The sequence below is a fragment of the Ailuropoda melanoleuca genome, chromosome 13 (genome assembly GCF_002007445.2).
Source record: "Ailuropoda melanoleuca isolate Jingjing chromosome 13, ASM200744v2, whole genome shotgun sequence".
Lineage (NCBI taxonomy): Eukaryota > Metazoa > Chordata > Mammalia > Carnivora > Ursidae > Ailuropoda > Ailuropoda melanoleuca.
In genome coordinates this window covers 23022018-23034922 of record NC_048230.1, presented here as the reverse complement: position 1 = coordinate 23034922, position 12905 = coordinate 23022018, and the positions used below count along the sequence as shown (strand labels likewise).

The window sequence follows — 12905 nt, the reverse complement described above, 5'->3', positions numbered from 1 at the left end:
AACTTTAAAAAAAAAAAAAAAAAAGAAGAGAAGGAAGGTGGGCGGACCAAGTGCGGAGTCAGTACAGGCTGCAGCTAGTTCACTAGGGCCCTTTGGGGGTGTGGGGGAGGAAGTTCAGATAGGAAGGAGTGGGGCTAAAAGCCTTTCTGTAAGTGGAAAAAGAAGTAGTGGCAGGTGTTTGTGGTAGATAAAAGTACTCTGCTGCTGAGAGTTTGGGGTGGGACAAACAATATAAATAAATAAACAAGTATTTAATTTTAAGGATGGCTGTAAAGAGATTGTCTTGAGATGACCTTGACAGAAAAAGTTGAGTATTCGCTAGCATTGCTTTATTCTTAGATCAATTGGAAAGAAACACTGCCCATGGTATGTTAAGAAAAAATGAGGTTATCCTGAGGTAGGGTTATTTTCAGGACTAATATTAACTCTGCCTGGACTTAGGCTTTCTCCAGTCTGGCTGAAGCTGCTTATGAAGCTGCAGACGTGGCTGATGATCAGGAAGAACCAGCAACCTACTGCTTATCTTCTTCTTTTGAACTCATAGTTCAGAAGCTCCTGGAGACCACAGACAGGTGACTGATACTACATGGGAGCGGGTGGTGTCTTGGCGTCCAGCTCCTTTTGCCGCCCTGGGTGAGGGGCATCTAGCCTAATCATAGGAACATAGTAACAGGAAGCATTAAAAGAATCGTATAGTAGATGATTTGTTTAAGTAGGAAGGGGCACCTGGCAGCTCAGTCGTTAGAGCATGCAGCTCTTGATCCTGGGGTGGTGAGTTCAAGCCCCACGTTGGGCTTAGAGATTATTTTTAAAAGAGAGAGGAAATATAGATTATGTATACCTTAGAATGTTCACTTTACAAGTCAAGTCAGAAAATAGTCTCCTAGAAAGAGGAGTTGATCTGGGACACCTGGGTGGCTTGGTTGATTTGAGTGTCCAACTCTTGATTTTGACTCTGGGCATGATCTCAGGGTTGTGGGATTGAGCCCTGCATCTGGCTACATGCTGATGGAGCCTGAGAGGTCCCTTCATTTTGCAATATCTACAGTTAACAGGAGTATTTGACTATCGTATAAGGGAAGTAGTGGCTCTCATCATGAATTTGGTTGCTGTGCCAGATCATTAATTACTATTTTTGATAATAGATGAAGAACTTTGCAGAAAATACAATTGTTTTATAAATGAGTTTTTGAATTTTTTTAAGGTTTTTTATTTTTAAGTCATCTCTACACCCAACGTGAGGCTCGAACTGAACCCCAAGATCAGGAGTCACATGTTCCACTGATGGGGTCAGCCAGGCGCCCCCGAAATGTGGTTTTAATGGGTTATAAGTTGGGACAACCCTTAGTTATTTTGGTTTTATGTGAGCTATACTGAAAGCCGTGCTCAAAAGAAACCACGAGGAAGGAGGCTGGGTATAAACTCTTCCATGCTTAACTAGTTCCAACTCTGCTTCTCTGACCAAGATTATGTAAGATACCATCTCTCGAAGACAAATGCAGAAAATTGAGCTTTTTTTCTTAGCTAGTTAGGTGACCTTGTCAGTTGTCCACATGGATTCTTCAACACTTTAAACTAGTTTTTTTCCCTAAAATTTCAGCCCATTTCCATAGAGCCATTCTAAAGTGTAACCAGGTCTGGAGGCCCATAACGAACATAGTCATTGGCTCAGCAGTTGAAACTTTGGTTCCTGGTTGTATTGTGTTGCCAAATTCAAACCAGGTTCACAAACATATCGGTTTCTGGATTCCTTATTTTCAGTGAGACAAGGTCTACATTATAACAACTCTTCTCTCTCGGGTAAGACTTTCAGATTGTTGTTGTGTGTTCCTTACAGACCTGATGGACACCAGAACAATCTGAGGAGTTCTGCTTATGAATCTCTGATGGAAATTGTGAAAAATAGTGCCAAGGATTGTTACCCTGCGGTTCAAAAAACTACTCTGGTTATCATGGAACGACTGCAGCAGGTGCTGCAGATGGAGGTGAGGCCAGGCTGGCGTGGCAGGGGCGGGGCCACGTTCTCTCTCGGTGGCGTTCACATTTACGTGCAAGTGTGTATTTTCTCAGGAAGGTAGAAGGCTTATACAAAAACTGTTGCCACTTAAAATTTGCATTGCTCATCCCAGTTTACTTACACATGTATCACAACATGTACTTAATGTAAGTTTTTTGTTTATTTCCTGCATTAGCATCAGTAAGGATTATTTAATGGTTCTGGCAAACCCAGCAAAAAGGGAAGCATTGAGGGAGTGTAGCGCTCTTTTAAGAAGGTGTTTATTCAGAATATGATGTTGTTTTCCTTACAGTCACATATCCAGAGCACGTCTGACAGGATCCAGTTCAATGACCTTCAGTCTTTGCTCTGCGCAACTCTTCAGGTACGATGGTGCTTTATCACTTACCAGTTCTGATGCTGATCAGAAACTTCTCGAAAGGCCTTCATCTGTGGTTGATTGGGAGAATGATCTTCTATTCTCTTTTTTTCTCTGTCCGTAAATTTGTCTTTCACACAGTGTAGGGAAGGAAGCTACTTGGTCAGTGGTGGTCCTCCCAGCTGTACAGGAATTTTGTGCTGGCAGCTTCTAGTCTTTGGTTTTTATTGGGATGTCCAAATGTAGCCCAGTCAGATTTGGTTCCCAGCTGTGGTTCACTCAGCTAAAAATACAGACTTGAGTTTCTACCATCATCTTGTGAAACAACAGTTCCTATCAGAATCTTTATTATAATTCAAATCATTTATTGTACCAATTGTTCAGAGTAGTCTTTTTTGAGGGGAGACTGGGAAAATTAAAGTCACTCCTCATTCATAACTCTTGAAGTGACTGAAGTGCTATTCCCTTTTTTACCAAAAATCAGGACTACCCTAGAACTTGCCTAAGGCTTAGGTGGGTACTAGGTTTTAGTATTGAGTGATGCTAACTAGGTCATCTTCCCTGTGAACTCGCTTCTCTTTCTTATCCAAACTTAAAAAAGCCCATCTGCTTTTTTAAAATCTTGACTGCTAAGGTCTTTCCTTAGTCATCAAATACAGGAATGATCTGGTCACATTAGTTGAAACAGATTAAAGGGTAAAGAGGGAAGTTTGAGGAGTATTGAATTAAGAGAATTCAGGTTGGCTTTCTTTTATCAGAAATATTTCTTGACTGTCATCAGTAAATAGGATATCGGAGGGATTGCTTTCTTGTTTTATGAGTAAGAACTGTAACGTAACCTGTCCTTCTTAAAAGCTGGAATAAATTCAACTGCCATTCCAGGAAGACTGGAATATGGAGGCTGCTGATGGGTTTGTCAGATGGAAAAGAAATGGAGAAGAGATGACTCTATGTACCATGGAAGATCATCTCGCATTCGTTTTGAGTTGGGAAATAGAAGTGATATTAAAATGTATGTTTTGTTGCAGATGATTTACACTGTCAAAGCTTTTGAGTGCAAAAAGTGTGTTTGGCCTTTCCAAAAAAAGCCACAGGGCTTAACTGATTTTTTAAAAAGGTTTATAGAGTGATCCGATTGACAGGTTTGGAATCAACGGATCCTGAACTCTTTTTCATTTCGCAGAATGTTCTCCGAAAAGTGCAACATCAAGATGCTTTGCAGATCTCTGATGTGGTCATGGCCTCCCTGTTAAGGATGTTCCAAAGCACAGCTGGGTCTGGAGGAGTGCAAGAGGATGCTCTAATGGCAGTTAGCACACTGGTGGAAGGTCAGTGAGCCAATATCGGGCAGGGAGTGTCTTTAGGATGCAAGACTTCCAATAGCTATGGGGAATTTTTGGTCTCAGCATAGTCCTGTCTTCTCATTTCCTGGGGCATGACTTGAGTGCAAAGTTGGATTGAGCATAAGTGTAAATTTGTGCATAAGTGCTTTACCACTGTCCTTGAAATGAACGGGGAGCAAGCTGCAAGTGAGATTGGCGACTCTTTTTTGGGGGAAACGGTTATCATCTACGTCGTGTTTGTCAGGTTTTTTTTTCCCCTGAAAGTCCCCTCTCTTTATTGAGGTTTGGCTCCTTTCAAGAATGGAGGAAACAAAGGTTTTCATTTTCTTTCCTGGCACTTGATACCTCCTTGTTTGGGCTGTAATGCTTTGGACTCGAGGTTGACACATCGTGGTGCTCAGAATAGACAGAGTGAAACATTGAGAGTTGTAGGAATTAATTGGTTTTCTGGCTGTTACATGTCTGACTAAACAAAATTGCTTTGAGGAAGCCATGTCTGCTTAAGACTCTTTGAAGGGCCATTAAAAGCACATTAAAGAGCACTTAAGAAACCTAGAATGCTTCTTCAGGGTTGGCCTGTATGGTGTAGACACTGACCAAGGCTGCTACCTGAGGACCAGACCTATTTCTGTATCAGGAGCATATGTTCAGCTGCATTGATCAGGCCACTTGTAACCACCCTGACCGGGCACAGAGTTCACTTTGGTCCCTGGCGTGGCTAATTCAGAAAGAAGCCCAGTCTGCTTTTCCTGGCTAGCTTATAAAATAAGTGCTTGATGGACTTGCCCAGGGATGGACCCTGCTTTAAAGCTGGCCGCCAGAGAAGACATGCTGTGATCAGATGAAGAGGTGGCCAAGAGGCAATATTGTTAGCTCATCCAATCCAAAATGAACCCTTGAAAAAAAACCCCTTGGTTTGTTGGTTTGTCTTAGCCAAAGTGAAATCCCACTCTGGAGATGGGGCATTATATTCAGGGCATGAGTCAGGCCCTTCCAGCACTTAAGAATTTGGCTTGTCTGAGACAACCTTACTGTTCTTGTGATAGAATGAGTAATGAGGGGCGCCTGGGTGGCTCAGTCGTTAGGCGTCTGCCTTCAGCTCGGGGGTTGATCCCAGAGTCCTGGGATCGAGCCCCGCGTTGGGCTCTGCTCTGTGGGGAGCCTGCTTCTTCCTCTCCCATTCCCCCTGCTTGTGTTCCCTCTCTCATTGGCTGTCTCTCTCTCTCTCAAATAAATAAATAAAATCTTTAAAAAAAAAAAAAAAAGAATCAGTAATGAACTCACATTCCCCCCAACCTGTTGATTGGAGTGAATACATTTTGGGAGAGCTGGCATGGTTATTTTTGCTCACTTCTGTGATATCCTCTGGTGCTAACAGTTTGTTTCTTTACAGTGTTGGGTGGTGAATTCCTAAAGTACATGGAGGCCTTTAAACCCTTCCTGGGCATTGGATTGAAAAATTATGCTGAGTACCAGGTAACCTATGCTTTTCAAAAGAATACATTTATATTCTTACTTTTTCCTGATAACTGCCTCATGGTATAAAGTCCAGGTATGCTCTCTGTTGTCTGCGGGCATGGAACTAGAAGTAGTCCGTGAGGGGGCGCCTGGGTGGCTCAGTCGTTAAGCGTCTGCCTTCGGCTCCGGGCGTGATCCCGGCGTTATGGGATCGAGCCCCACATCAGGCTCCACCGCTGTGAGCCTGCTTCTTCCTCTCCCACTCCTCCTACTTGTGTTCCCTCTCTCACTGGCTGTCTCTATCTCTGTCAAATAAATAAATAAAATCTTTAAAAAAAAAAAAAAAAGTAGTCCGTGAAAAAACCAGGATAGTAGATGTCCCAACACTGCACCCTGTGAGCAGGGCTTTTTCCTTCTCTCTCTTTTTTTTTAACCACCGGTTCTTGCCACCATCAATCCCGGTGAATATTGTCATTTCCCTCCTCTCTTAATGATATTTTGGAGAGTCTTAGCTCTTTTCCTGCCGTACAGATTGTTAAAACGAACTAATGTCGGGGCGCCTGGTTGGCTTAGTCAGTTAAGCGTCTGAGCCTTGATCTTGGCTCAGGTCTTGATCTCAGGGCTAAGTTCAAGCCCTGCATTGGGTTCCATGCTGTGCATGGAGCCTACTTTAAAAAAAAAAAACAAAAAAAACAAACCAGGGGCGCCTGGGTGGCGCAGTCATTAAGCATCTGCCTTCAGCTCAGGGCGTGATCCTGGCGTTCTGGGATCGAGCCCCACATCGGGCTTTCTCCGCTAGGAGCTTGCTTCTTCCTCTCCCACTCCCCCTGCTTGTGTTCCCTCTCTCGCTGGCTGTCTCTCTCTCTCGCTCTGTCAAATAAATAAAACCTTTTTTAAAAAATTAAATTTAATAAATTAATTAATTAATTAAAAAAAAAAACCTAACCAAAACCGAACTAATCTCCGAGAGGAAGGATGTTTCCTTCTTCAACTCTAGGCTCAAGTGATAAAGGACCAGTGGCTAAATAAAAACAATGCCTTACCCTGCGGGTGGCCTTTCTGTTTGTGAGATCATTTCCTTGATTCTTTGCAGGTTTGTTTGGCAGCTGTGGGCTTAGTGGGAGACTTATGCCGAGCTCTGCAGTCCAACATCTTACCTTTCTGCGATGAGGTGATGCAGCTCCTGCTGGAGAACCTGGGGGTGAGTGTCTGTACACACAGTCTGATTAACTGGTGTTTGAATAAATCTGGAAGGATGCTTAAAAACTAAGTGAGAGGGAACTATCAGTTGCCAGAATGTTGGCTGTAGGCTCATGAAGAGGGAATTGCTCATTTTCACAAGATGATTCTATAAAGTAAGGTGGTAAAATTAAAGGAAGGTATGCTCAATGCATGAATTGGGTGGGAGGGGGGAGCAGGGAGGTCAGTAAAATGTATGTGTAATCCCTCTGTCCAGAGAGAGCCACTGTTAAGTTTTGTGTATGTCCTGAAGGTCTGTACAAAGTGTGGTAGTAATTGTTTATTATAAAAAGAAGTTTCTTTACAGAATATTTTGGCTTTTATTAATTTTCTCTCTTTTTTTTCTCCCCTGGTCAGAATGAAAACGTCCACAGGTCTGTGAAGCCACAGATTCTGTCCGTGTTTGGTGATATTGCCCTTGCTATTGGTGGAGAGTTTAAAAAATATCTAGAGGTTGTCTTGAATACTCTTCAGCAGGCCTCCCAAGCCCAGGTGGACAAGGTAAACTTCAAGCTGTCTTTTAAATCCAGCCCTGATTGGATGAGTGGGACTTCTGACAGTCCTACAACTAAAGGCTCTGGGTATGATGGAGATTCTGTTTGTCTCTTACAGTCAGACTATGACATGGTGGATTATCTGAATGAGCTAAGAGAAGGCTGCTTGGAGGCCTATACCGGAATTGTCCAGGGATTGAAGGGAGACCAGGAGAACGTGCACCGTTGAGTATACAACCCAGTGGACTTAGTCCAGAGTTCATGTAGCCAAATGGGCTGTCTTTGGTTCTGTAGCTTGTGACCTAGCACCTATTGCTTAAGGGAAGGGGAGAAGGAACAGTACCCTCATGAAGAGAGGAGCTTTGGAAGAAGATACAGTCTTTCCCATTTCTGCCCCCTCCCCCTTCCTCTACTGCTTTGTCTCACCTTTCTTGAGCCTCGAAGGGGTGGGATTCAGCACGACTGTTGGTGCCGGTCACATCTGCACCAGCCCTGTGTGGCCGCTGTTGAGCACAGGCACAGCTCCAGTGTGGTTGAATTAAAGGATTGGGAGATCACATTTTCTCTCTCAGCTGATGTTTCTATTATTGATTGGGCAAATATTTGTCCTTTACCTCTTTTGATATCATGGGCCTAGAGGAAGGGTTCCATTTGTTCTTTCTCTGTTTTTCTGCTTGTAATAAGAGGAATATCTGCCTCTTCTGTTGGCGTGAAGAATGACATCTTAATTTGAGGAAGAATAGTTCTAGTTCGGTATAACTATATGCAATTAATTCTCCAGCCTGAAGCCTGCCTGATGGGGGGTAGTGTATTTGGAAATTCTGAAACGGGGTGTAGTCCTGCCAAAGGTGGGACAGCTTCATCAGACCTTCTCTTTCTATTATAGCGGATGTCATGCTGGTACAGCCCAGAGTAGAATTTATTCTGTCTTTCATTGACCACATTGCTGGAGATGAGGATCATACAGACGGAGTAGTAGCTTGTGCTGCTGGACTGATAGGGTAGGTTAAATCCTGTTTCCAACAGCTGACTAGAATTTCTCATGGCAAATGAGAAGCCCTGTGGTGAAGGACTTTGAGGGTAGCCTGGATGGGAATTACCCACTTCTTTGGTACGGATATTTCTTTAATAGAACCCATGGTGTCCTGTTCAGAGTTCTCACAGATGATCATTCATTCCAGACCTTAGCTCTAGTCTCATTCCAGACCCTCCAGATTTCTAATTTCTCTTCGCTAAACTCTGGGAGAGTTCTCAGAGGTCTAGAAGCAGCATCAGATCTGTATCCATCCCATATTCTGAGGTTGGTCAACAGATGGCCTATGTTTAGCCTCCTCTATTAAAAGTTTGAGGCGTCAGTAGAAGAAAGAACCGTGAATTAGTTGTGGAACTCAGGGTAAGTCATCCTGACTCTTTAGACCTCATTTTTCGCATCTGTTTAGGGCAGGTGCTGAACTTATCCCTAAAATTTCTTGCAGCTTTAAGAAGTAGGTGAATTCTAAGAGACCCACAACTAGCTTAGCGCTGGCTCAAAACAGGATAGCGGGATGAGGCTGGGAGCTCATTCTCAGGTGTGTTTATTTTGCACAGGGACTTGTGTACAGCATTTGGGAAGGATGTACTGAAATTAGTAGAAGCTAGGCCAATGATCCATGAACTGTTAACGGAAGGACGGAGATCGAAGACTAACAAGGCAAAAACCCTTGCTACATGGGCAACAAAAGAACTGAGGAAACTGAAGAACCAAGCTTGGTAAGAGCTTGTCTCCACTGCCCTCTTTCTTCTTTCTCGGGGAGGAGGCACAGTTTCTTCAGACTGTTCCAACAAGGGCTGCCTTTCTCTTGGTATTTTGTTTTGTACTCTTTCCCATATAAATGCTTTTGAGCCAAGCCTTTGTTCCTCAGGCTTGTACTAGTGGAAGGGTCGGGCATCTTCAATCTTTCCTTGAGCCAAATGTTTGATTACTTGTGGTGACAAAGAACAGAACTTATGTAACTAGAATTCAGTGAATCCCCAAATGATTTTGGGCCCTAATAAAGTTATCGGTAATTGCATTTTCCCAGAATTCTCTTTTCTACTTTCTATTCCCCTCCTCCTGCTCTTTACTTTTTTTTACTGCAGTGCTGTTAGACCTTGTGTGGCTCTGCAGAAGGTAGCCAAAGTCAGGAGTTGTCTGATCCCTGCTTTCAAATGTAGTTTTAATTTATTTTCCTCTCACATGCTCATCGTCTTACTCCAAAGATCTCAGTAAAACTGGCTATTTTGAGTTTTATCTTTTTAGTGTCCCTGCCACCCTGTAATGTAGGTGCTAATGAGAACAGGTAGCTGGCGCATAGAAAGACAAGAAAAATAATCTTCGAAAAGTTAACGGACTCGTTTTGGGTTTATGAGCACTTAAGTGTGGGAATCAGAGAAGCGTTTGGCTCTTCTGGCTCTTTGATCTCAAAGTTGACCTGTTTTCCATCTGTGTTTTTAGATCTGTTACCATTGGGATGATAACCTGAGACCCCCACTGGAAATCTCCAATCTTTTGAAAAACCCGGAAGTGAGGAGTGTGCACGGATGCTGAATGTTTGGGAATGAGAGGATGAGTGAGTGAGGCTTGAAAACACACCACATTGAAAATCCTGCCACAGCAGCAGCCGCAGCCGCCAACAGCAGCGCTGTTAGTGAGCTAAGTAAGCACTGACTTCGTAGAAAACCATAACGTCGGCCATCTTGGAAAAGAGAAAAACGATGGATTTACTTGCTTAGGAAAAAAAAGAAAAAGAAAGTTATCTCTTCCCAGGAGAGGCTAGAACTAGCTTTTCTGTCTTTTGGCCGGTGCCGAGTGGAGTGACTGGTTGGGAGAAGAGGGGGGACTGGGTTCAGCTGTGGTGCTTTGTTGTAAAAGGCAGCCTGGCCTTTGCTACTGATAAGAAAGATGGAGCCTGGGTCTCAAGCCCGCCTTTGGTGTACCTTTGCCACACGGTACTGTTCGCGTGCCGGCTAAAAGGAGGGTGAGGATCCTTTACAGTCTGAGAATGAGTGTGTGTGAGTGAGGCGGTATCCACATTCTCAACTTCAAGTCATTGCAGTTTCTTTTTCCCAGAAAAAAAGGGGTTAGATGTTGCATTTCATAAAACTAACCGAAGTTCTGTCTACTGATGCAGCACAAGAGATGTGTTTAAAAAAAAAAAAAAAAAAAGGAAAGACGCTCATTAGGTTTTGTTTTTTGTTTTGTTTTCTTTCTTTCTTTTTTTTTGTTTTGTTTTGTTTTTAATTATCTTCTAGGGAAAACACTGACGAATGGTCAGAGCTCCCGTATCCTGATCTTTTCATCAAGGCGCCTTTCCTAATAATATGGTTCAACTGTGAATGTAGAAGTGGGGGGGAGGGGGGGAGAAAAAGAAAACTCTGGAGTTAGAGGATCTAGAACAAATTAAAATACAGTTGTTACAAGTAAAGAATGCAAACTTCAAAACAAAAGAAAGCCACAACCCAAACAAACCAAAATTTAGATGCTCAGAATTGGCAGCACCAAAAGAGAAGTTCTCTCCTGACATGTATCGTGGTAGTCTGAACACCCCCAGAAAATTGTGCCAAAGAGTTTAGAAAACAAATATACAATAAAAGTACGCACGCACGTACATGCACACACACAGCAAACTTCAGGTAACTATTTTGGATTGCAAACGAGGATAAATTTAATGTTCAAACAATCTGATAAAATAACCATTTGGAAACTGCTTGGGCTTCTGTTCTCTTTTATTTGATTGACTACAATGCGATATTGGTCTCTTGCTGCACTTCAAAACCAACTAACCAACAAAAAAAACAAAAGTATATATATACTAGAACTCTTGTGATGAAAATGGCACTTGGAAAAGGTTTTATTTTTCCACTGAAGGTGAAGATTAATAAAATGGTGTCACACATTCCCCTGGTCACACAAACTAATATTTTTTTTAGAAGTGTGATGTGCTATGAGAACCACAAATCAGACTAAGTTATTTTCCCTTTTACTAGGGAACAGGGCACCCTGAATTTTGGTTTTAGAATCTTTCAGCAATAAGGAGGGATGTCGGTGAGCTTTGATCCCCTTTTGGTTTTGCAGTTATTAGGAGTTTTTGCAGGCATTTTGAATATGCTGCTTTCAGAAACCCCAAGGAAGATTTTTAATTGCTTCCTGGTATTTGGAGGATTCAAACACAAGACCTTAAATTCCCACTTCCATTTCCATTCTAGCAAAAAATGTGGGCTTACGTTTTTCTCTTTGCCATTTTCCCTTTGCTGTCCAAGCCTTCCATTCATCAGTGGGATTGGCTCAGTTTTGCTCATCCATATGGCAGCATCTCTAATAGCTCTTGTACAGGGTATCAGATATTGTGCCTTTTGGTGCCAGGTTCAAAGTCAAGTGCCGATCTATGAACCAGTGTACAAAAAAAAACAAAACAGGTGTTTGAAGGAAAGACTCCATTGTGAATAGAGTTTGCATCACCTCCTAAGCCCTACTGAGAAGAGACCTGACCCTCTAATGCCTTGTTTAAATTCTAGTTGTTTCTTGAAGGAGAGGAGGATACACTAACCATTCCTGGTAGGTAGGGGTTGGTCAGGGCTTACGGAGGGGGCAGGAATATTGGGGAGAAAAAAAAATCTGATCATTCCTCAGTGCTACCCATTTCTGTCCTGTGTGGGCTGGTTAGCTAGACAGCAGGAGAATAAAGTACACCGAGAACCATAATGGAAACAAAACCTTCCGTGTGTTTTGTCATGTTTTGTTCCAGGGAAGCAGTTGACAAGTGCTGTTATTAACGCTTTCTCCCAGATCCATTCAGTGATGGAGGAGGAAAGTGAGCCGGTTGGACTGTGGTCTTGGTGCCTTGCAGGCATTCTACACTGGTTATGCATTTAATCCTCCCTCCCAATTACCTTTGGCTAGTGGGTTTTCCAGAGTCTGGGTATTTGCCCTTAATTGTACCACGTAAGGCAACCTGGATGCAAGATGCATTCTGTCCACTCACTGTCTGGACCTTCCCCACCTTAGTCTCAGCACATTCTTTCAAGAATGTAGTTACCGTCCGCTTGGGAAGATGTCAGTGCAAATGTGAAGAAAAGGGGCATCGGACTAGGCTTTGGTTTGCCACAAGTGGCAGCTGCCTCTATCAATTACAATTACACTTATTAACTTGGCTTTTCATTTTCCCAGTTCCCCTCAGCTCCCCTCCGTTGCAGTGTTGAAATTTTGACTGTCAGAGGCAACTGTAATATTGCCTTAGGGACTTGTGGAGAAAGGGAGGGGAATTGCTCAGTGTAGTGTTTTCACTTTCAGAACCAAGTAATCTAGTCACTCTGATATTTAAGAAGTACGGTAGTCCGACTTTTAAGAGAAATCTCAACTCCATCAGCTTTCGATAGCATCTTGGTTTCGAAACAACTTCCGTCTGTAATTGGCATTCAGAATGCCCTTGGCATGCCAGTCTGTGATGGCATTAAAGACCTGTTAAAACACTTGAGCCCAACTTTATTAACCAAAACTGATACACCACCTTTATCTTCTAAATAAAGTCCGCTTTATTTTTATTTTCAACATTTTGCTGCTTCATTTTTGGTTCCACATGGTGTCACCTTGGAGGTGAAATGAGTGGTTTGAAAGGTGCTGGAATGTGCGGTGCTGGTGTGCGTGTGAGCTGGGGAAAGGAAAGACACGTCTGTCTGGAAAACGGACTCCGCGCGTGTGACGGGAAATGAATGAACGGCCTGCCTCCAGCACGGTCGGTCGTGAGCAAGCCGTGTGGAGGAGCCTTCTGCCCCGAGTGCTTCTGAAACTGCTGGAGATCGTCCTCTGTCTTGTGCATATTTTTCAGGCTAATCTTGTTTTGTTTAATGGCTCATCCAAAATTGGCTTTTTATGTAGCTCGCAGCGTGTATTTAATTTCTACTTCCACTTTTCTTCCCCAGAAATTTGTAGCAGAGAGAACACTAACTTGGGATTTAAGAACTAGGTCCGTTCCTTCACT

At 43.0% G+C, this 12905-nt stretch overlaps 1 protein-coding gene across 1 annotated transcript in view; it reads left to right on the top strand.

The window, feature by feature from the left end:
* The window catches only part of KPNB1 (karyopherin subunit beta 1), a 24580-nt gene extending 13238 nt beyond the window's left edge, over positions 1–11342 (top strand). The window contains exons 10-20 of the mRNA XM_011221803.3: positions 442–572; positions 1838–1985; positions 2310–2381; positions 3559–3703; positions 5112–5194; positions 6270–6377; positions 6773–6916; positions 7028–7133; positions 7796–7910; positions 8497–8658; positions 9383–11342. Coding sequence (XP_011220105.1) covers positions 442–572; positions 1838–1985; positions 2310–2381; positions 3559–3703; positions 5112–5194; positions 6270–6377; positions 6773–6916; positions 7028–7133; positions 7796–7910; positions 8497–8658; position 9383 — 1215 coding nt within the window. The 3' untranslated portion in view covers positions 9384–11342. The remainder of the gene's footprint in view (positions 1–441; positions 573–1837; positions 1986–2309; positions 2382–3558; positions 3704–5111; positions 5195–6269; positions 6378–6772; positions 6917–7027; positions 7134–7795; positions 7911–8496; positions 8659–9382) is intronic.
* Positions 11343–12905: the final 1563 nt, after the last annotated feature.